Raw genomic sequence first — 24,494 nt, forward strand, 5'->3', positions numbered from 1 at the left:
GCCAAACTGAGTAACAGAAGCCATCCATTTGTGCTGCGTTTACTACAGTTTTTGTTGCATTCCCCAACTTCTGTGCTTTGAAATAAAGTTTAGCTGTTTCCCTAAGAAAATAAACAATCAAAATATGAGTGTTATATGGAGTGCATGCACTGATTTGCTTTGGTCAAAGAGCTCTGTTCTATCACAGGAAGTCTTCTGTCACTTGGCCTTTTTAAAGTAGTTCAGACCACATCAGTACCTATCCAGTCTCTTTCCAAACTGCTGAGGAGAGAATTAGGGAATGCTCACAAGTGTCAGAATTGGAAAGAAAACACATTTATTTACAATTAAACAACAGCAACAAGTTTCTTTTGACAATGAAACTTGCCAGAAAGTTCTAATATATGTTTTGAATCTGGTGAGAGAGATCAGTATACAGATTTCCCAAGCATTTGGGTCCCTCTTGTTCTCAGAACATTAATATTGCCTACAAAGCAAAGTTTAGGAAAAGTTATTAGGAGACAGTGCTTATTTCACAGCTGTCACTTGGTGTCTTCATGGAGGGAGATGGCAACCATTTCCCCCTTTCCAGTTGTCCATGCAGTGTCAGCAGTTACTGTGTGGGAAAAGAGAAACTAGTTACATATATTCAAACCAATGCAGCTCAGTAAAAAAGCAAGAGGAATGGAGAGTTGGAACCTTATGTAAATTAGTGGATAAAATTGATTGAAATGTTTTTCACAGTTGGCTTTCTAGAGAATGACCATTGATGACTTTGAAATATTGTAAATCTTTTAACATTAAGAGCATGCCTGGTCATGGCCCAGCTTTTGGAAGACAGCTTATTTTGTGAAGAATTCATACAGCAGTGTCCTGCAGCTGTTGAAGTTCTTAACCTAGTAGCCCAGGAATGCAGTGCTGGTAAGTACCTGTTGCTTTCCTTTCTACGCTTTGTGTCGAGGTTTGTTAGCACACTGACAATTTGGAATGGGATATTGACTGTTTTCACATACACGTCCAACAGCTAAGCTCTAGACACAGCACTTACACAACTGACTTTCATTTCAAGTCTGCAAATGTAAATAAAAAGATGCAGTATATGCCAATTAGGAAATCAGCATTTTTCATTTTAACTTTAGGACCATGATGTCAGAGTATTTTCTTTGCCCCATTCATATTAATAAGTGGGTTTCATTTCTGTATTAGAATTCTTTGTGACCTGCCCTTAGGGCTATGGATACTTTCTGACTATTGTCATTGGCCATATGTGAATTCAGAGTCCAGAAATTTGCACTAACATCCATCTTTGTGTGTTTGTGTTTCTGTGTGTCTGTATGTGTGCTTATGGAAAAGTTCAAACAAGTACAAAAACAGACTGTTTTTGTATAATGAACCCTCATGTTTCCATCATCTAGTTTGAACAGTTATCAACTAATAACCAATCCTGTTTCTCCTACACTGCACCCTCCTGGATTATTTTTAAGCAGATTTTTAGATATTCCTTTTATTTATCTATAAATATTTTAGTGTGTATCTCAGTAAGGACTCTTAAACCACAATATCATTTTCACATGTAAAAAATTTACAATAATTTAATATTATTTAATATCTAGTCAGTGTTCAACTTTCTAATTTTCTCGAAGTCATACTTGTTTTTATGTTTTGTTTATTTGAATCAGAGTCCAATTAGAGTTCATCCATTGTAATTCATTGTTGTCTTTTAAATTGCTTTTAAAATACAGATTCCCCTCAGTATCTTTTTTTCCCTTACAACTTACTTGTTGAAGTTTTCCATAGTCTGGATTTTGTATATCTTATGGTGTCATTTAATATGTTCTTTTGTTCTTGAATTTCTTGTACATTGATGGTTGGCCTGGGTTTTTCTGAGTGAAAATTTACCCTTTATCATTGTTCACAATTAGATTAGCATTTCTCCAGTGCTCTTGTACTAATGTTGTAATGAACTAAGGAAAAAATGGATATCTTTACCTCCCTTAATGGTTTTAATCATATCTATTTTTTTGGTCATTTTTGTTACCTATATTATCTACTGTCTCTCATGCTATTTCCTTTTTTTCTCTAACTCTCTAACTTTTTCTGTCCTTAAATTTTTGTCCTTTTTCATGTGACAGTGATTTCTTTTGGCTTGTTTTTGCTTTTTAATTCATCTTCATTTTTATATCTGTTTCACTTCTCAAATCTCCTTCCGTTAATAAGTATAGCTGTCTGGGGCCAGCAACCATTAAAAAGCCTCAGAGAGATCCCCCCAAAAGAAGCAGCAAGAACAAAAGAAAAGGAGCTTGCTTGCTCGGCTTCTCAAGTGAAATTACTTGTGACTAAACACTTGCTCATTATTTAATTTTGTATGTGTCATAGGTAGTTCCCTGCTTCTGCTTTTTTAATATTCTTGGCTTAGGTTGCATCCTAAGACTTATTTGACTTATTTTAGCAAACATATAACCTTCTGAATGAATCCCTTGCTTTTCTCTAGGACTCATTCTGGGTCTCTTTTATACATTTTATAGAATAAAATAGAATACATTTTATCTTACTCTGTGAAATTAACTTTGGTACTTGATGTATAAGCCAGAAATCATCATAATTTAGAGCAAATAGCTTTAATAATAACCCATCTAACCCATTTCCCCCCCACTGTGGAAAAGAACCCTATAGAAACAAAGAGTTGAAAGAAACATGTGGGAAGTTCTTATTAATTGCTACAATTGGAAGACTATGAGCTTATACATAGGAATTTATATTCTAATATAGTGTCCTATGTCAAGAAAGTGAAAGTGTTAATAGCTCCGTTATGTCTGACTCTTTACCACCCCATGGACTAGGCTCATGTAACCCACTAGGCTCCTCTGTCCATGGAATTCTCCAGGCAAAAATACTGGAGTGGGTTACCATTCCCTTCTCTAGGGAATCTTCTCGACCCAGGGATCGAACCCGGGTCTCCTGCATTGTAGGCAGATTCTTTACTATCTGAGCCACCAGGGAAATCCATGTCAAATTTAACAGTCCTTAATAACTCACATATTAGATTACCAGAAAGGATTTTAAGGTTTAAAGTAGGTATCTAAGTTTGCTGATTTACCTGTATTAAAAAAAAATAAAAACTATGTCTGAATTACTTTCCAACACAGCAGTAGTTTCTTATAGCCTACTAGAGAATTAGTCTGTGCTCAGAAGAAATGCTGTTTACTACATGAGATTCAAAGTAGCGTGTAAAAGAGAAAGAGTTATTTGATTTTTATTTTTTAATATATCAAGGTTTTTTAATTTCATAAATGAATTGTCATAGAATTTATAAGCAATATAATATATTGATTCTCTAAAGTGAAAATTTTTTCAGTGAATTCCTCTTATTATTTTACTTCATCTGTGATAAATTAAGCCTCAGACTTGGCCATTGTAATGCTTCCCTCTTTGGTCTGTCTCTCATCTTTGCCCATGTTTGTGTCTTATGTCACATAATAATACACTTCAGCCTTGCACTATGTTCTTTGTCATATGCGTGTGTGCACATACATGTCTTATCTCTCCTCCCAGATTAGGGACTTCGGCTCATATTAACTTTCTATTTTCCAACATCTGGCCCTGTGCTTTGTTTGTGGGAGATGTTCAGCAGGTTATAGTCTTAAAAAATCGATTTAGATGATAAAAATAATAGTTTTCATTCATTAGATGATAATAATAGCTTTCATTTATTGAGTGTTGACCATGTGTCAGGGACTTGGCTAAAGGCTTTAACTTGCATTGTCTCATCTTCACAACCACCCTGTGAGGCACAGGTACTGTTATTACCCCCATGTTGGCAGTATGATGTTAAATATCAAGTAATGGAACCAGATTCTGGATCCAGGCAGCCCAACCTCAGGGTCCGTGCACTTGACTACATTGGTTTGTTGCTGAGCTACACGCAGGAGACAAAGATGTCTCAGGGCGTTTGCTCTTTGTAAGAATTTGAATAATCTCTATAAGTATTTCATTGCTCGGGTCCAACTCCAAAAAAGTTGGAGCCCTCTCAGGAGTTGTAGGATTTATATGCACATCTTCGACATCTTCCCCTCCAGGAGAGCGGCTGGCAGTTGTGGAAGTGCAGTGTGAACGGCTGAGGATGCTCTACCGGGACTGTGCTCGGCCCCCGCCGCCTCCGCTGCAGGCTGACCGGAGACAGGTGAGCCCTCTGCTGTGTCTGCAGCACGCAGCATGAGAGAATTACAGAATGCCAGGCAGCACGTTCATGATTTTAGAAGGGGTGTTTGCAGAGCCATTTGGAGGTATAAGCTCTGCAGTGACATGCTCTCATCTCTGAATGTCAAAGCACATCAACTTGACGTTCTGAATATTGAAAGATTACAGCAGGGGAGCAGAACTCGGCAGTCTGTAAATAATTTCTGCATTATCAATAACAAAAAAAAAGAAAACTTTTTCAAAATTTCAGATCTGTAGTTCATCTTATAATAATACTAAAAAGTATACATAGAGTGACTAAAAAGCAAAAGTGGCACAGAGAAAGACATTGAATGTATGATATTACTTACACATAGAATCTAAAACTAGTGAATAAAACAAACAAAAAAGTAGTCTCACAGGGAAAAACAAATTTCACTTGAGGGGCAAAAGCAAAAGAGGCAAAAATGTCCAATATTGGCATATCTGTGAATGTTCTTAGCAGCACTAGTCATAATAGCCAGAAAGTAGAAACAGCCTAAACGTCCATCCCCTGATGAATGAATGCATAAAATGGGCATGTTCATACAATGAGTATTATCACCCTTAAAAAGTAGCAGAGTGCTAATACATGCTGCAGTATGGATAAAACTGGAATTATGCTAAGTGAAGGAAGCCAGTCACAAGAGACCACACACTGTATAATTCTATTTCTTATAATGTCCAGAACCTGCAAATTCAGAGAGACAGAAAGCATAAAGGTGGTTACCAGGGACTGGGAGGAGCGAGGGATGGGAATTAACTTCTAATGGGTACAGTTTCTTTTAAGGAGAACAAAAACGTTCTAAAATTAGTTTGTGGTGATGATTGTAGAATTCTGTGAATATACTAAAATCCATTGAACTGTACATTTTAAATGGGAAAGTTACATGTTACGTGAATTTTATCTCAAAAAATTTTAGTTATACTAGGTGAGAGTATATAAAAATTGCTGTATTCTTATAATTTTCTGCCTGGATTTGAAGTCATTTCAAAATAAGACAGTTAAAAATATATAAGAGAAAAAATATCACTTGAAATCTCAACATCTCCATTTTGTGTTCACAATGCTATTGAATGAAAATGTTTTTCCACAATGCAGCCCAAAGAGATTACATGGAGCCCCTCACGAGTGTTTCCACCTGTCCGAGCCTGCATGTTCTCCTCGCACCTCACTTCTGTCACTTTCCTAGCAGACCCCAGTGCGGGGGGCGGTCTGCCCCGGGGCACATTTATCTACGCCACCTCACCACTGCCCGTTCAGGTGAGAAATCACAGGACCCCTTGTCTTCTGCCTCTGTCCTTCAAATGTGAGAGAAAGAGGAAGTTCAAGGGCCCATGGTGAGCCCTGATTGTCTGCCCACTCCTGGTGTTTCTTCAGGCTCCGTCTTTCTACTGGGAAATTGAAATTGTTTCCTATGGAGATACAGATGATGATACTGGACCAATAGTTTCCTTTGGCTTTGCTACAGAAGCAGAGAAAAGAGATGGGGCATGGACTAATCCAGTGGGCACCTGTCTTTTCCATAAGTAAGTGGCTGCTATCACTGTTACCTGAAAAACAATAGGGACTTCCCTGGCTATCCAGTGGTTAAGACTCTGTGCTTCTACTGCAGGGGGCATGGGTTCAATCCCTGGTCAGGGAACTAAGATGCCACACAGTGTGGAAAAAAAACCCCAACATGGATGTGGGTATTTTAAAACTATAGTAATATAATTATAGTCTCTACCCTAAAAAATATAGACAATACCAGCTGGAAATATACTCATGTTCAATGAAAGAGAAGAGCTCTTAGGATTTGTCTTCTAGTTACTCTCCTGCTACTGAAACTCCTCCAACCATTCACTGCTTACCTTCCTCTGTGTTGGCCCATTAGCCTCGTCTCTGACTGTTCCTTGTTTTTTCTTTTCAATAGCAATGGCCGAGCCGTGCATTACAATGGCTCCAGTTTATTACAGTGGAAGAGTGTTCGATTAGATGTAACTCTCTCTCCTGGTGAGTATGGTGGGAGGTTTTTTGTTTTTTGGGTTTTTTTTTTGCACCTTGTCTATTTCTGTTGTTCCCAGGTTTGGGCCAGAATAGGTCAAAATTAATGAAACTCAGCAAATGGAAATGGACACTGTCTTCTAGTGAAAATGAAATACTTGTCATTGCTGTCCCCTAGTTTACACTGAACCTTTCATTTTATGAGGCAGTGTTGTCGTTAAAGCCTCCATTGGTAACGTAGGAGTCACAGTAATTGTCATTCCTCCATCATTAGAAAAATCTGAGATTTTGCTATACTTTGAAGTTTGGTCTTTAATTAGCTTTTCATTAATAAACATATAAATAGCTTCAAAAAAGACCCCCACCCCTACCAGTCAGCTTGAAGCACTCAAGAAATCCATTATCCGTAGGTAAGATAATGTGCTATAGACTTTGCTCTCAGTAGCCTAAACATCCAGTCCAACTTCAGCAGATCTTCAGCCCAGGTGTTTCAGTCACATAGTCGGTTCAATAAAGAGAAAATCTTTCCCCTCGTCTTTTTAAGCCTCCATATAATAACTTGATCGGTAATAGTAGAGGAATAGTCCTAACTGCTCCAGAAGTAGCATATACAGACATTGTCCTCTTGACATTAGAAGCAGCCAAAAGTGTTGGTGACTTATTTTCAGACAGTACATCTTAGCATCATCTCTGATGAAACTTGAAATTATTAAATGTGATAGATTATCTGAGATGCTTAGGTAGGGATTCCTGAGTCACTGAACCCGACAGATAACTTCTTGTAGCTGTCTGGGAGGTAATTTGGTCATCACTTTTCCTTGAGGGAGCTGCTTATTAAATTGTACTTTACCAGTGAGCATGGTATTTTCAGTTATGGTCAAGTTATGCCTTGGAAAGTTACTTCCTGGCAGGTTGTTTCTCTCTCTATGGAGCAGAACTCTGTGATCTGCTGAGTACTTAAGTGCTTTAAGCACAAAGGGAGGGGGAGTAGAGAGCAGGGGACCCATAGTTAAGTGGTTTATTTGTTTGTTACAGTTGATTGTTTTGTTTGATCGTACTTTAGTTTTTGAGAAAATTTTGGATCAGACCTCAAGCAAGCTGGCTACCTACTCTTTTCTTAGAGAAATGTGTCTGTGTAGTACTAGGAATTAAGAACCTACTTTTAACAACAGGATCCCAACCTCAGTACCAACACCTTCAGTGTCTGTTCATTAACAGTTACTCTTTGAGCATCTCCTATGTGCTGGGCCCTTTTCTAGGCCCTGCAGATGCCGTGGTGAACAATGACAAGTCCCCAGCCATTGGGAAACCCAGCCTAGTGGTATCAAAACCGTATGAGACTGGAAATTCCCTGGCAGTCCAGTGGTTAAGACTCCACACTTTCATTTCTGAGGGCACTGGTTCGATCCCTGTTTGGAGAACTAAGATCCTGAAAGCCGTGCAGTGCAGCCAAAAAGAAAAGCATGTGAGACTGATCAAAAGCAGAATCACAGAACTTCATGCACTGACTGGAGAGTTTACAATGGGTTAACTGTAAAGCTATGTGCACTAGCAGCTTGCCTGAGGCAGCCTATAGTGCTGATGTGGTGGACATGGTCCCCTTGGTTCTCTAAGTTCATCCCAGTATCTAGTCATCTCATCAGAAAGCAGCTTAGCTTGTATTATCTTCACTTCCTGAAAAACGCCGTAAATAAATATAAGTAAGGAGTCATAATATGAGTTAGTGATGTATGTTTAGCTTACATTGTAGGTGGAGTTTAAAATTACATTTTTTAGACCCTTTCTAAGTCATCTGCAAACTTGCTGAGAAAATACTACTTTTCTTACCTTTATTCATAAGCAATCTTGTACATGTCAAAAGAGAAAAACTTGTATTCCTCTATTAAAAAATCATATCCAATATTTTTCCTTTTTGTCTTCGCTGCCTGGAAAATAAAGGTTAAATTTCATGTGTAATTATATAACTATGTAGACACTACTATTTTTGTTCTTCTGAACAGTTTCTGACTTCTCTTTTTAAAATTGTTTATTTCTGTTGTGTTACTTTGAGTGAGTGAGTGAGTGTTAGTCGCTCAGTCTTCTGACTCTTTGTGGCCCCATGGACTACAGCCTGCCAGGCTTCTCTGTCCATGAAATCCTCCAGGCCAAAATACTGGCATGGGTAGCCATTCCCTTCTTGAGGGGATCTTCCTGACCCAGGAATCAAACCTGGGTCTCCTGTATCGCAGGTGAATTCTTTACTGTCTGAACCACCAGGGAAACTATGTTACTTTATATGTATCTAAATATTGGGTTGGCCAAAATTTCCTTTGTGTTTTTCCATAAGATGTTATGGAAAAACCCAAATGAATGTTTTGGCCAACCCAATACAAGGTATTCCATGTCTTTTTCAACTGTAACTGATGGCATGAATAAATAAAAACCATGATAGTCAATGGTATGTGACCGCATGCCAGTTACATATTGGAATTTTAATAGTCAATAAAAAGGAAAAAAAAAAAAGTGTTGTCTCCTTCTGCCCTAGGTGACGTGGCAGGGATTGGCTGGGAGAGAACCGAGGGGACGCCTCCTCCACCCGGGCAGCCTGCCAAGGGCCGTGTGTACTTCACATACTGTGGGCAGCGCCTCTCACCGTATCTCGAAGATGTCTCGGGTGGGATGTGGCCGGTGGTTCATATTCAGAAAAAGGCAGGTTATCTTGTTGAGAACGAAAACCAAATTCTCCTCAGCAATTTGTCCCATCGAGAATGGAAAAATTAAAGACACTAGACGTGGCCTGGTTGACATAGTATGTGGTACCTGATGACAGAACCTCAAAAAAGCTGAAGAAGTGGGTCCTTCCTTTGCATTGAATCTGAGTGCTTAAATGCTTTGATCTCCTTTTGGCCATCTTTCCTAAACAACAAGGCAAGGAACACTGGTGTTCTTCCAGTGCCAGTAGAAAATAAGTTAAATAAGTTTGGAACATGGCCCTCTTGGGTTGCTTTAGTATACCAAAAGCTCAGAGGTATCCTTCAGTAAAGATTTAAAAATTAAACTTTATTTAACCCAGCATCCCTACACTTATACTTAATCATGGAACCCTTGTTTTTAAGAAGCACCTATAAACAACTAATGTTGTGTGGGACATTTCTATTTACTACATGCTGGTAGCTCCCACATCCTTATATCCAGTCTAGATCTCATCCTAAATTCTAGACACAAATATTCAGCAGCCTAGACAACATTTAGAAATAGATATTCCACTGGCGTGTCAAAGTTAATGTGTCTAAAACTGAGCCTAACTCTTCCCCACCCCCAGCCTGCTTCTGCCCTAGCCTGCCTTGTCTCAGGAAATGGCAGCTCCATTCTTCCAGTCGCTAAGGCCCAAAAACCTTGGCCTCTTTCTTGACTCCTCTTCTTCCTCCCACTGTACAGCCAGTCTGTCAGCAAACCTTGTTGACTTACCTTCAAAATGTATCCAGAATCTGACCACTGAGTTGATGGCCCAGCCACCCTCACCTTCTGGGAAGCGTGTTACAGTATTCCTATATTTCCCTCTCCTCCCATCCCCGGAGTTCCTGCCCTTTTACATGTCTTTTCAACACAGCAGCTACAATGATCCCTTAAAAATGTTGGTTAGGTCATGTTACTCTTCTGCTTTCAACAGGTCAGTGGCACCCTGTGTCACATATTGTGAAAACCCAAATCTGAGAATGACTTAGAAGATCTTGTAGGATGTGCCCCTGTACCACGTCTCTGATAGCATCTTTTCTCTTTCTTCAGTGAATTGATTAAAGATGTCAATAATTTAGGCAGCCTGTTCTTTTCATTCAATAAATATTTATTTATTGAGCACCTATGTTGAGTGCTATATCTCAAGTACTGTGCTAAGCTCTGGACTTACAATAACAATGAGCAAAAAAAGATATGGTCTTTGTGCAATTAAATCCAGTTTGCAGGAGTCAGATACTAGTCAAACATTCACATAAATATATGTGTGTGTATATACATATATATATCTATATGAGAGAGAAAGAATGTGTGTGTGTGTGTGTAGACAGAGGTGGGAGAGATTTCTTTTGAGGAATTGGCTCGTGTTACTGTGGAGACTGACAAGTCTGATGAACTGCCATCTGCACGCCAGAGACCCAGGAGAGGCATGGCTTGATGCAGTCTCAGTCCAATAGCAAGAGAAAAGAGAAGACGGAGTGAGATATCCTAACTCAAGCAGGGGGAAAGGGGAAAGGGTTGAATTCCTCCTTCCTCCACCTCTTGTTTTATTCAGACCCTCAATGGATTGGATAGTGCCCACTCACATTGGGGACATATTGTGTCCACCGATTCAAATGTTAATCTCACAGACACAACAGCAATAACAATGTTTAATCTGGCACCCTGTGGCCAGTCAGATCAGCATATAGAATTAATCATCACAATATGATTCAATCGTAGACTTGAGGGAAGCAAGTACCAAGCCAATCTGGTCACATCTGTATTACCCTGAAGAAGTGATGTTTGAGCCAGATCTGGAATTTTAACCGGTTTAAATGGACAAAATTGGAGGAAAGAATGTTGCAGGTGAAGGCAATGGCATGTGCAGTGGCGTCAGGTAGAAAGGAACAGTGCTGGAAACAAGAAGGGTCACTGAACTTGAATAGCAAAGAGCATGAGTGAGGGGAGGGGCAGGGCGGCCTTGCCGAGCTCGAAGCACCAGGGTCTATAGTTGCACCAGCCCTTCTCCTGGGGTTACAGACTCTCCATAGCTAGGGACAGTGAATGAAGTCCACTTGGAGGTGTTAAAAGTGAAAACATAAGTAACCTAACTCCTTTCAAGTCCTTTCTTTGGTTTCCTTTCCAGAACACCAAGACTCGCGCTAACTTTGGTTCCCGCCCGTTTGCCTACGCTGAAGGGCAGGCCCACCGCAACGCTGCCGACCTGTGCACTGACCTGGCTGAGGAAATCAGCGCTAACTTCGAGGCCCTGCCCTTTGCCATGGCCTCTGACAGTGATAACGATGCTGGCACCAGTATTGCGTCAGACCCGGGCACTCACGGGCCACCATGCCGAATTGCTGCTGTAGCCACTGCTCAGCAACGTAAGCTGCCTCCCCTCAGGGTGCACCTGCTTCCTGGAAATGGAAATGCTGTTAATTCCATAAACCCATTTAGCTTGGACATACTCCATTGCACACTGGTAATGGGGTAATAGGCCCAGATAAAATAGGGAGCCAGGAGGAAGCCTGGTGGTCTGGAGAGTCCATCCCCCACATAGAGGAAGTCTGCCACTACTCAGAACCAACAGAATATTGCCACATGGAAATGCAGGCCTGAAAGATTGTCCACTTTTTATGAGACAGCTAAGAACCACAGAATTTTATATAAAACCTCCTAATTTTAAATGTTAATCATTTTTAAACTGATTTAAAATGGAAGCCATCAAAGAATAATAAAATGTTAGTTGTGGAATCTAAGTGGTAGATGTGTAGGTGTGCACTAAAAACATTCCTGATTATTTGAAAAATCTCATAGTAAGATTGAATAAAAATGATCTTCAAGAAATGAGATGTCTGCAGCCATATTTGGCCCTTGGGATACTGGTTTGAAAATTGTTTTAAGAATCTGTTTAATTCTGTATCTTGTTGAAGAACCATCCAAAGTCTTCTTTGAGTTGAATGAATTATATCCACATAAACTATTTTAGGATTCAAGGAAATTGTAGATGATTAGTTATTCCTTGACTCTGTGGTTTAAAATTCCTCCAAGAGCTAAGAGTCTTTCAGTTCAGTTCAGTCACTCAGTCGTGTCCAACTCTCTGCGACCCCATGAATCGCAGCACGCCAGACCTCCCTGTCCATCACCATCTCCTGGAGTTCACTCAAACTCACGTCCATCAAGTCGGTGATGCCATCCAGCCATCTCATCCTCTGTCGTCCCCTTCTCCTCCTGCCCCCAATCCCTCCCAGCATCAGTCTTTTCCAGTGAGTCAACTCTTCACATGAGGTTGCCAAAGTACTGGAGTTTCAGCTTTAGCATCATTCCTTCCAAAGAACACCCAGGGCTGATCTCCTTCAGAATGGACTGGTTGGATCTCCTTGCAGTCCAAGGGACTCTCAAGAGTCTTCTCCATCACCACAGTTCAAAAGCATCAATTCTTTGGTGCTCAGCTTTCTTCACAGTCCAACTCTCGCATCCATTATCTCACAAATTAAGAGAATCTGTTCTGTCCATGTATGAGTTTATATGCCCTTGCCTAGAATTCACTGTCACTGTGCTTTGTTACAGAATATGATAGTGATACTTCCTGTCATTATAAAGTGGAGCTCAGCTATGAGAATTTCATCACCTCTGGCCCAGACCCCCACCCGCCCCCCATTGCAGATGACGAAAGTGATGATGATGATGATGACGACATCCCACAGGTAAGAGCCCCACAGCAGTCACTTAACTCCCTGGTGATGAAATCAAGCCACGAGGAATATTTTGATCTGAGCATGCAAAACTGAAGTCTTTATGCTTACAGTTATATCATTGTGTTTGGACAGTAATTGGGGTATTCGTTTTCCTAAACCACATATCAATAGCTGTATCTGTTTGGCTCCATGGCCCAGCAGCAATCCAGATGCTGGAGAAAGAAGTGCTTCGATGGTAATTCAGCAGTGAGGTTTGGGGTCATGTGAAGTGTTTATATGGCTTTAGAGGGAAAGGAAGAGCCCACCCCAAGCCAGCTGTTGCCTCCCCTGGCCTCTGAGGGTGTAGTTAGTTTGATGGTCTGCACGTTGTGTTTCTGCTGCTGGCATTTGAGGGGGGTGAAGACCTCAGGGGTGAAAGCCGTAGTAAGTCAGGAAAGGACACAAGGTGTTCCTTCTCCACTCGCGTTTGTCTTCTCCTTCCAGGAGGACCACTACGCCCTGCTGGTGAAAGCCTGGGAGACCAAGGTTTTTCCTACCATCCGAAGACGGTTCCGCAACGAAGCAGAGCGGAAATCAGGACTGGACCAGATAAAGGGTGCTTTACAACTAGGTCTGGTGCTTTATGTTTTCCTATGGAACCCCCTTCATGGCTTGAAGAGATGTATTTACATGAAACTCAGGGAATAAATCAGAAAAGAGGGGCTCATCTAAAGTTGGGCCAGACTTACTAGTATCCCCTTCTTGGACCTTTATGGAACTTTGTGGTCTTTTGCTTTCTTTGCCAGGCTTTTCTTTGCTTGTCAGTTCTGCTCAGTATTTTGAGTTGATGGCCTGTTAGAATGAAGCTGGCCTTGTTATACCAGTAAACTGGATGGCCTGGTGGTTAATAGCTTGGGCTCTGACATCATGCCTGTGCTATTACCAGCTCTATGACCTTGGGAGAGTTACTTAACCTTTCTCAACTTCCCTCACCTTTCAAATGGAACCAATAACGGTATGAAAAATCAAAGAGCTGACACAGATAAAGCGCCTAAGAACAGTTTCTGGCACATAGTAAGCATCCATGGAACTTCCCTGGAAGCCTGGTGGCTAGGACTCTGAGCTTCCACTGCAGGGGGCACAGGTTCAATCCCTGGTTGGAGACCCTGCAGGCCGTGTAGTCTGACCAAAATTAAATGTCACGGTAATGATGATGGTGAGATATTTTTTGTCTGCTGGACACACAGAATATAACAGTTTGACTGCAGACAGTGAATTATTAGTGAGGCTTAAATGCAGATAGCTGGTTTCTGTTTTAAGGCTTTTTCTAATCTGTGAAACACCTGCTTTGTGAGATGCAGAAATGCCTTTTCCTGAGAGGCCCAGCCACCCTTCTCTCAGAGCATCAGATCAGGTTTCCTGTCATCATCGTGGCAGTCAGAGAAGGTGTGGGGAGATAGTACTTGCTCTTTCTCTTTTAACTTTTGTCCTGACTGAGACTAGAAACAAATAAGGCGAAAATCCACCAAAAGGCCTTCATTTCTTGACCAGCTAATACACTGAATCCCTGATTTCCAGTGATAGTTAAGTAATTCCTTTTTCTCAGATTGGTGCCAGGACTAATCAGTATATGTATGTGTGTGTGTGTGTATTTTGGGGGCGGTTTAATTATTGTTTTTTCTCCCACTGAGAAAGAGGAACAGAGCAAATTTCAGTACTGGATAGAAGAAGCTGATGGAGCTGCCCATTGCTCTTAAATAAGCAGCCTGTGTCAGTTGTAGCAATAATCAAACACAGTACAAGAAGGTATAAAGTAAGAAAAACATACAGCACTACCCTCACTTTCTTCTTCCTCTCCATTTGTCCTGTAGTTTGTTCTGTTGACTAAAATAAAATGACTGCTTCATAATGTATGATCATTTTTAAGATGACTGTGCTCGTTCTTCCCATTTTTTTCCTGGTTATACTTCGCAGCAGTGCTACCGGGAGTGTTCCTTGTACCTTTATACACTTGAGCTTGTGTTTCTGTGGGAGACACTTGAGAGTTTATTAGAAGTAGGGCATTGAGTATTTTAAACTTGATAGACACTGTACAATTACCATTCCCAAAAGGCTGCCTGCTCCCATGAATTCCCCTTCTGTCTTCATGCTAGGTACAAGTCAGTGTCATGATTGGACTGAAGATCGTGTGCTCTCTGGAGGGTTACCAGTTCTGTTCTGTCTTTCAGGCATGGTGGATATTGCCCGGCAGACAGTTGAATTCCTCTACGAGGAGAATGGTGGCATCCCAAGAGACCTTTATCTTCCCACCATTGAAGACATTAAAGATGAAGCGAACAAGTTCACGATTGATAAAGTTCGAAAAGGTTTTGCTTCCCCCCTTTCCTTCCTCTTTGAAACTTACCCTGAAATGAGAAGTTGAGTTTTCCCACACCTGAGTTTGAGTAGGCAGCTGCTGGTTCTCCTAGGGTGACTCTCTTCACTCTGAGTGATTTGAGGTCTCCTGAGCTCTCCCTCGTGAGGCCCTTGGCTCCTGGTGGGGAAACTGGATGCTTGTCTGGCCTCTAGGGGCCTCTTGCACTTTCCCAGAACCTGTTGCATGAGCAGGGTGAGACAGAACACTTGAAGACAGAGAAATAGGGCATGGCTGGAGGATTGCAGATAGGCCTCTCAGGCTTAATCCTGGCTGCCCAGCTAATGAACCATCAATATGTAGTTGTACTATGCTTTTTAGAATTTTATAGAAGGTATATATTCATTTGATTTAAAATCTGTTGCAGATTTTGAGGAAACAAAAATACAGAAAAGCACACAAAAATATCTAAAACCACTCATTATTAGACTTTCACAAAAATATCAGAACCTCATGGGCAGGGGCAGGCATATGTATTTTCTTTTCTGTTTTGATTCCTCTTCGTTTGAGAGAAAAACTTCACAGACCCTTTTAAAGTATACCTTTCAGTGGTTTTAGTATACTCACAAAGTTGTGCAGCCTCCAAACCATTGCCTCTGATTCCAGAACATTTTCATCCCCTGAAATGAATCCTGTACTCTCACCACTCCCATTCCTCCTTCCTTCTAGCCCCTAGCAACCAGTGATCTACTTTCTACCTCCCCATCTCTATAGATTTGTCTAGTCTGGACATTTCATAAAAAAATGGAATCATACAATGTGTGGTCTTTCGTGTCTGGCCTCTTTCACATGGAATTCTTTTTCAAAATTCATCCTTGTCATAACTCACGTTGGTACTTCCTTTTTATGGCAAAGTGATATCCCACTGTATGGATAATACTCCATTTTGTTTGTCCATTCATCAATTGATGGGCACTTGGGTGATTTCTACCTTTTGGCCATCATGAATAATGCTGGTGTGAACATTTGTGTACACGTTTTTGTGTGGGCGTGTCTTCATTCCTCTTGGGTATATATGGAAAATATATGGACCCAGTGGAATTGCTGGGTCATATAGTAATTTTATGTTTAACCTTTTGAGGAGCTGCCAGATGGTTTTCCGAAGTGATTACACCATTTTACATTCCCATCAGCACGTATGAGGATTCCAATTTCTCTACATCCTGGCCAGCACTTAATAGTGTCTGTCTATGATGATAGCCATCTTAATGGATGTGAAGTGTGGTATCTCACTGTGGCTTTGGCTTGCATTCCTCTAAAAACAAATGATGTTGAACATGTTTTCGTACATATATTTTCTCTTTGGAAAAATATTCAGATTTTCTGCCTGTTTTTTAATTGGCTTGTCTTTTTATTGTTGAATTGCCAGAGTTCTCACAGCACTTTGTTTTATTATCTTCCAGACTAAGCTGTGTTCCTCTGGGGCTATAACTAAATTGAGGGTATTGGTAAATGCTGGAGAGTTATTTGTATCCTAAAATATATAGAGTCCCAACGTGTTAATGCTACTTGCTCCTGAAAAATCTTCTCCCCTCTACTTTCCTCAGGTCTCACAGTAGTAACACGCTCTCCAGACAGCAATAACGTAGCCAGCACCACTGTTGGAACTGCTCTGCCAAAATTTGCTATCCGAGGGATGCTGAAAACCTTTGGGCTTCATGGAGTTGTCTTAGATGTTGATTCAGTGAGTGAACAGCCTTTTATATACACAGACTTTCATGCCCAGGCTTCCAAGTACCTTAAAAGTCATTATACAGGTAGATTACTCTTCAGAGTCAGGATAAAGAAACCAGACTGAGTGCTGTCATGCCAGATGACTTGCCTGAGATTTTCTCAGGGGCCCAGGTCAGAGTTGATGGTAGAGTGTAAGCTGTTAACTTTCAGTGCTGTCTGTGACTTCAGACCACACTGCCACTGCAGGGTTTGTTTTTTTTTTTTCCATCAGCCATGTTCAATCTGCCCCTGCCTATATCTACCAAGTTCCAAGGGAGAATTCTCCCGCTGGCCTTGTTGAATGGACGATCTGTCATTGTCACAGTTGTTATACAGATTCGAAGAAATAGTTATGTTGATTACATCATGTTACTGGTTCTCTCAAGCCTTGATTTCCCCGTCTATAAAATGTGTGTATTAAACTAGATCAGTTGTTTCCTTCTTGGCTTTGCAGAGCCCTCTCAAGGGGTTGGAGGTGGCAGGGAAGAAGGAATAGAAGAAAGTAAGGGCCGTACTAAAGCTTTCTTTTGAAAACAGAGTCCTCTTTGAAGGCTGTGATCCTTAGGTTACATATATGTGCTTGCATTTATGCTTCCTATTCAGGAAAAAGCGAAGAAATAATACACAGATCAAGCCTAAAAGTCACAGATAAAGAAGTAGCTATCACCACATAGATAAGTTTTGTTATCTGTCTGTCTACAGATACAGATAATGTTAGTTATCACTGATGCTTTGAAATGAAAGGTTTTACATCTTTAACTGACTCCATTTTACCAGACCATAATTTAAATCATGACATTTTAAAGAGAAGCTATTGACTGGTGGTTTACTAAGGTGAATGAACTTCCAAGTAGAAAATTCCATCAATAATATCTCCCATTCCTTTCTGATACAAACTTCTGACTCTGGTTATTAGAAAGTATGTAACTGACAATATATTTCAGCAGTGGAAATGTGTGCCAGGAAAATTACAAAAATATAAATTTGTTAAAGTAATAATTCTGGTATTTCTTGCTGCTGCTGCTAACTCGCTTCAGTCGTGTCTGACTCTGTGCAACCCCACAGACAGAAGCCCACCAGGCTCCTCTGTCCCTGGGATTCTCCAGGCAAGAACACTGGAGTGGGTTGCCATTTCCTTCTCCAGTGCATGAAAGTGAAAAGTGAAAGTGAAGTTGCTCAGTCGTGTCCGACTCTTAGCGACCCCATGGACTATAGCCTATGAGGCTCCTCCATCCATGGCATTTCCCAGGCAAGGGTACTGGAGTGGGGTGCCATTGCCTTCTCCCTGGTATTTCTTAAGTAGTCTGATTCCCTTTGTTTTAATAGTAATCCCTAAATAAAGATTAAAACAAAGGGAATCAGACTACTTAAGAAATACCAGAATTATTATTTTAAAAAGTAATAGTATTGTTTGTTATTACTTTAAATACAATAGTAATCCCTAAATAAAGATTGGGCTTCCCTGGTGGCTCAGATGGTAAAGAATCTGTCTGAAATGTGAGAGACCAGGTTAGATCCCTGGGTCAGGAAGATCCCCTGAAGAAGGGAATGGCTACCCACTCCAGTATTCTTGCCTGGAGAATCCCGTGGACAAAGGAGCCTGGCAGGCAACAGTCCTTGAGGTCACAAAGAGTCAGACACGACTGAATGACTAACACACACAGAGAAAGATTACATTGCTATTGGAATCCAGAATGCACTTGCATGAGCTTACTTTTTTTAAATTACTAGCAATAAAATAAAGCTATCAGACTATCCTCTGTTTTTGTAAAATTAACATAAAACCAATGAATATAAATTTTACCTGGCAACAATGTATGTTGAACTGTTACAGAAATATAGCACTATTCTCTTTAAATTTCTGACTCATGGTTACATTAAAGCTCTTAAATTTATTGTCCCAATTAAAATTCTCAAGCAGCTATACTCCAATAACAATTTTTAAAAATTTGCCAACTGGTATGAAGAAACTAAACACACTATCCCGGTGTCTTTGGACTTTTAAACTCAATAAATGACATGAAACTAGCATTTTAGGCTCAATAAATGAAACAAAACTAGCATTTACTTCTATAAAAGTTTGGTACCGATACACATACATACATAAGTATTTTTAAAACTGGGAAACAAACCAGTGCTCAAAAAACAAATAGACATTTCTCTTTTCTGTTGTAGGTCAATGAACTAGTTCAGGTAGAAACGTACCTCCGAAGTGAAGGTGTGCTGGTCCGATACTGGTACCCTATTGATATGTTGGAAAGGCCCCCTGCAGGCTACAGAAGGACTGCCACCAATGGGCTCGTCACACTGGACAATACCAACCTCCAAATTCACAGGTAAGGGAATTCCTGGCCGCCCAGTGGTTAGGACTCAGCACTTTCGCTGCCAAGGCCCCAGGATCAATCCCTGGTCAGGGAACTAAAATTCCACAAGCCATGTGGTGTGGCCAAAAAATGTTTTTTTAAAAAAGCATAGGTAAAGTTGAGCCCTTCTTTCTAAGCAAGTCACAGAAATCCACTTACTGTGTTTTGTCACATGTGCTACTCATCATTGACAAAGAAGACTTTTCTTTCAAAGTTGGGCAAGTCAGAGGCAGCTAGTAGTAGTAAGTAGTAGTAGTAAGTAGTAGTAGTAAGATAATAGTGAGATAGCAGGTTAGGACACTGCAAGATCCAGTGTCCCCTGGCCTGAGGATGATGGAAGCACGTCTGGAGATTTGGAGAGTGTAGAAAAAGTCTAAAGACTAAAGCGAGTCAAGAAGAGACACCTAGGAACTTCCCAGATGTTCCAGTGGTTAAGACTCTTCCAGCGCGAGGTGCATGGGTTCGATCCCTGGTAGGGGAGCTAAGATCCCTCATGGTACACGGCCAAGAAGAAAGAGAGACAGCCAAGAGGAGTCCAGGCACTGGGTGAGCAGCCAGCTCATTTTTGTTAATCTGACAATGAAAGCCTTGAACCCTGCTCTGTGCCCAACACCCTGTAGGGGTCTCTAAGAGAGAGTGTCTGCCCTCTGTGGGTTAGCACCTAAAAACCTGGCAGAATTCCCTCACATACACCTATGAATTCCTTCTTTCAGTTGTAAAAATTCTCAAAACAGTTCAGAAGAGAATATAATGGAGCTATCTGATAAAAGTTTCCATAAGCTGTTTTCATACCATTCATCCATTAACATTATAACTTCTGATTTTATTGTCAGTTTTGAAGCAGCTTGAATCTATCTCCAGCGTAGACCTCTCCTTGGAACACCAGATACACGTATTCAGCTGCCTCCTTGCCATCTCCACTCAGATATTTCATCACCCCATGTGGGTGGTCTGAAATTTCAGCTGGACAGTCAACTTTACGAGACCCAGATAGGCTATACTTGGCACTAGCTTCACCTAGGTCCAGGATGGGCCACGAGACCCAGATAGGCTGTACTTGGCACTAGCTTCACCTAGGTCCAGGATGGGCCACACAGCATGCCACAGGGCAGCGGCGTGCGTGTGTTTCAGCAGGAGTCAAAGTCACCCACACAGAAGTTCAAGGGCTCTTCTCTCACCCGGTCACAACCCAGGTGTGAGGAATACACTTCACATGGCCATGTTCACGTGGTGACTAAACAGCCCCACACCCCAAATAGAACCCAGCATCTTTTGTAACAACTCCACAAGCATAGCTTCCAGAGATTTAGCAAGAGGCATGCCCCATTGGTAAGAGTCACTGTTTTCTGGAAAGCCCCGAAACCATCACCTCCTACCAAGAAGCTCTTCTTCCAGTCCTCCCAGTGCAGCTTGCCAATGGGGGCTTGTTGTGACCATAAACAGGGTGCGTGGTAATATTGCTGATATTTGGGAGTTTCCTGGCAGTCCAGTGGTTAGGACACAGTGCTTTCACTGCTGAAGCCCGGGTTCAATCCCTGGTCAGGGAACTAAGATCCCACATGCAGTGAGGTATGACCGAAAAAAAAAGGCAACTAAATGTGGCTTTTTGTTTTGTTTAAAACACAAGTATCTAACTTGGAGCACAGAACATGAGGCCAGAGAAGCCTGAGATGTGGCCCTTTCTCTTCAGGAGCCCATGGCCCACCCAATGTGGTGGCCGGAGCATCAGAGCTCAGCGCCTCCCCCACCCTTCCCTTGCAGGGAGCTGCTGCGCTGCGAGGCTGCGCTGGCCAGGCTGTACTGCCGCATGGCCCTGCTCAACATCTTCGCCCCCAAGCTGCCTCACCTGTTTACCCGCCTCTTCCACATCCCCGCCATCCGGGACATTACCCTGGAGCACCTGCAGCTGCTGTCCAATCAGCTCCTCGCTCCTCCCCTCCCAGGTAAACCTTGCCTTTGCTGCTGTCACCACAGACACCAGACCCAGGACAGAATAGCCCTAAGGGTGAGCCAGGCGCTGAGCAGGAGGTGTGCGTGGTGTCCTCCTTCTCCATGTGAGGAGTCCCATCACAGGACCTTTAGACTTAATATAGATAAACAGCATGAAAAGATTGCTAACCTGTTAAGCATTCATTGAGCTTCCCAAACTAATCATGGATCAAGGAAAATAATATAGCTATGAAATCTAGTCACTGTAGTGTTACAGACATTCTGTTTGGCTTATAAAGAAAAGAAAATGCCCCTGCCATCAAATGCCACCTGAGATCTAACTGATTCATCGTAACCTCAAACAGAGCTGTTTTGGTGGGCCAGCCTGTGTGCATCAGCTCAACTTGGGGCCCTTGTGGTGTGGTACTCCCTGGTGAACACTGACGACTCTGCTCTCAGCCCGATTGAAGACCAGAGGGCTCCTCCTATCTTCTGGCACGTTGGCCTCCAGCCTGTTCCCCTTGACCTCTTAGCAACTGCAATGGGAACAGGAGTGAGAGGGCAGATGGCATTCTAAACCTAGAGGACATCTCACAGCCCTGGGGTCCCAGCCAGTGCCCTTGTGAACAACATCTCCACAAGCCGACTTTAGCACGTGGGGTCCACTGGCCCACCCCCAAGAACTTAGAGGCTCTGAAACAGACCTGAAAAACTTCCAAGTGCTGTGGAAGAAGCTTTATCACGATGACTAACTTGGGTTATAAAATCTACTCTCAGCTACACTGGCGATTCCTAAGGGTGGACCTGGGCAGCCAGTAGGTCAGGCTATGGGAACCCCTGAATCCTCTTTTACATGCTTGATAGACCTGGGCCTCCACTCAAATTATTATGTTAAGAAACAGTTTTGTAGCTTAAGAAAGCAAACATTTAAAGACCACTGAATTCCTGAATCCCACCCTGGAGGATCTGATTGGTAACATCTATTATCCAAGACCTAAGGCCAAGCTGAACTCCGAGAGATGGTGATGGACAGGGAGGCCTGGCGTGCTGCGATTCATGGGGTCGCAAAGAGTCAGACGTGACTGAGCAACTGAACTGAACTGAAGGCCAAGCTTGGAGAAGGCAATGGCACCCCACTCCAGTACTCTTGCCTGGAAAATCCCATGGATGGAGGAGCCTGGTAGGCTGCAGTCCATGGGGTCGCTAAGAGTTGGACACAACTGAGTGACTTCCCTTTCACTTTTCACTTTCATGCATTGGAGAAGGAAATGGCAACCCACTCCATTGTTCTTGCCTGGAGAATCCCAGGGACAGGGGAGCCTGGTGGGCTGCCGTCTCTGGGGTCGCACAGAGTCGGACACGACTGAAGCGACTTAGCAGCAGTAGCAGCAGCAAGGCCAAGCTAACTCATCCCAGTTTTCCAGATGGGTCGCGCCTCGTTGCTACTCAGGATCTCACAGCCCTGGGCTGCTGTGATCCTCATTGCCTGTGTTTCCTTTCCCGTCCCCAGATGGCACCATCAGCTCCAGCTCCATCCTCCTGGCGCAGTCCCTGCAGCACTGTGTCCATTCCCAGAACTGCTCGGCCACAGACCTCTTCTACCAGGGCAGCTCCCAGACCGTGCGAGAGTGGCTCAACGTGGCCATCACACGGACCCTGCACCAGGGCGAGGAGAGCCTTCTGGAGCTGACCAAACAGATCTGCTCTTTCCTGCAGGTGAAAGTCCAAAGCTCTGACGGCCCTGAACTGGGATTACAGGTTCCAATTGGAAATCTGCTAAAAATGACACTTTCTTGGTGCTTCCCTGGTGGCTCATTGGTAAAGAATCTGCCTACCAGTGCAGGAGACGTAGGTTTGATTCCTGATCTGGAAAGATTTCATGTGCCATGGAGCAGCTAAGCTCATGTGCCACAATCACTGAGCCTGTGCTTTAGAACCCGGGAGCCACAGCTAGTGAAGCCCGAGTGCCCTAGAGCCTGTGCTCTGCAACAAGAGAAGCCACCACCGTGAAAAGCCGCACACCGCACCTAGAGAGTGGCCCCTGCTCTCCACAGCTAGAGGGAAAGCCCCCTTGGCGATAAAGATCCAGCACAGCAAAATAAATAATTTTTAAAAAATAACACTAATTTCCCCAAGCCCCCACCTCACTAGCCTTGTTTTCTCTGCAGCTCCCCTACCTTGTCCAATCCATGTGTCCTTCCTCCCAGAGGGCTCTTTTGTCCTCCTGATCTCGTTAAAGTGTGTGTATTATGTATCGGCTCTCCCCTGCCTGGGAGCTGGGAAGGTGAAATGCCCTCTTGTGTTGAATCTGTGGTTTTCCCTGTTCAATGTCTCTGCAGACAGCACCAGAGCAGTTCCCCTCTGAAGAGTTTCCAATTTCCGAGTCCAAAGTCAACATGGACGTCAATTTTCCCGGGGCAGCTTTTGTTGTCGTATCTTGCAAAGAAAGTCAGTCTGGATTCCGCAAAGAGTAAGTTACCTGACTCCAGCAGATGGTGACAGGGAGAGAAAAAGTCAGGCAGATTCTGGTGAAACTTACAGAAAAAGAAAATTCATTGCTTTTATTCTTTAATGCATACTGTATTTGAAAATGATTTACACTTCTTCCCTAATTTCCATGTTTTAGAAATTAGTCTGTATGAAGAATGACCTTCTAAAACGTGGTAGGGATGACATGTGTGCCCAGTTCTCACCCCGCTTCTCCCAACAAAGTGTCTGTTGATCTGGCTGAACTCTGGTCAATTTCATACCTCCTCTTCAGTTCCTCTCTGTACAAGGCACCATGGGCGCGGGTGCTGGTGTACGGGCTGGGCCACAAAGTGAAGCGAAACGGCCAGCTGAACCTCATCGAGGCCGTCTGTTACCCGCGGGACGCATCTCCGGCCAACACAGGGCTCACGCCACCTCCCACCACCAACCAGTACCCTTCTGTGATCCTCTCCACAGACAAAGTCCACATCAAACTGGGTAAGTCTCTGAATTAGCTCATGGTAATACAAACAGATTTGAAGTCATTCTCTGCTTTCCTTCCTTGTGAAAATTGAAAGGATTTTCTACCTTGCTGTGTTCCCATTTCCCATGGGTGAAGAATAGGACTGCTTGGGGCAGTGTACTTCAGAGACAATAAATGAAATGTTGTCCCTTTCCTGCCCAGGGAAGGCCTGGCAGATGCTGCCCGGATGACGGGGGGATTTCGTCTCCTTTCACAAGTGTGTGCTGGGTACATGCTGTTTAGAATAACCTGAACAGAGCAGTCCCATCACTTAGCTATAACCATCCTGGCTGCCCTTCCTCAAGTTCTCATTAAAACTGAGTTCTCTCGGGTATACTGTGGCTCCCTGGGGCACGGGCCTCAGTGATTATCCGCTCCCCACGTAAATGATAAACAAAAGCTAGTGGCCAGGCTGGGAGGCCCATGTCTCCCTGGCATCCTTTGTTAAGTCTTTGTAGATTTGGACTGAGCTGAGGGCTCCTCCTCTGTAAGTCCTGACAACTGTCGCTGGCTGTCTACTTTATATACCAGG

General features: G+C 42.6%; 1 protein-coding gene and 1 long non-coding RNA gene across 7 annotated transcripts in view; one reads left to right on the forward strand and one right to left on the reverse strand.

Moving 5' to 3' along the window:
* Positions 1-24,494, forward strand: part of HECTD4 (HECT domain E3 ubiquitin protein ligase 4) — a 165,877-nt gene that overhangs the window by 119,936 nt on the left and 21,447 nt on the right. For all 6 annotated transcript variants that reach the window (XR_011249996.1, XM_069558125.1, XM_069558126.1 and 3 more), the window contains exons 44-59: positions 785-900; positions 4,056-4,159; positions 5,297-5,458; positions 5,576-5,724; positions 6,111-6,190; positions 8,706-8,869; positions 11,022-11,259; positions 12,446-12,582; positions 13,057-13,183; positions 14,781-14,918; positions 16,513-16,649; positions 18,854-19,014; positions 20,803-20,984; positions 22,481-22,686; positions 23,310-23,440; positions 23,732-23,937. Coding sequence is in view for 5 of the 6 variants with exons in the window: in XM_069558125.1 (XP_069414226.1) it covers positions 785-900; positions 4,056-4,159; positions 5,297-5,458; positions 5,576-5,724; positions 6,111-6,190; positions 8,706-8,869; positions 11,022-11,259; positions 12,446-12,582; positions 13,057-13,183; positions 14,781-14,918; positions 16,513-16,649; positions 18,854-19,014; positions 20,803-20,984; positions 22,481-22,686; positions 23,310-23,440; positions 23,732-23,937 (2,438 nt within the window). In the remaining variant the exon portion in view is untranslated. The remainder of the gene's footprint in view (positions 1-784; positions 901-4,055; positions 4,160-5,296; positions 5,459-5,575; positions 5,725-6,110; positions 6,191-8,705; positions 8,870-11,021; positions 11,260-12,445; positions 12,583-13,056; positions 13,184-14,780; positions 14,919-16,512; positions 16,650-18,853; positions 19,015-20,802; positions 20,985-22,480; positions 22,687-23,309; positions 23,441-23,731; positions 23,938-24,494) is intronic.
* On the reverse strand, positions 300-23,825 carry LOC138422743 (uncharacterized). Its single transcript, XR_011250002.1, has 4 exons — positions 23,148-23,825; positions 14,957-15,144; positions 8,009-8,106; positions 300-595 (listed from the first exon to the last, which is right to left on the reverse strand). It is a non-coding gene; the product is annotated as an uncharacterized lncRNA (long non-coding RNA).

Source organism: Ovis canadensis, chromosome 17, assembly GCF_042477335.2.
Source record: "Ovis canadensis isolate MfBH-ARS-UI-01 breed Bighorn chromosome 17, ARS-UI_OviCan_v2, whole genome shotgun sequence".
NCBI lineage: Eukaryota > Metazoa > Chordata > Mammalia > Artiodactyla > Bovidae > Ovis > Ovis canadensis.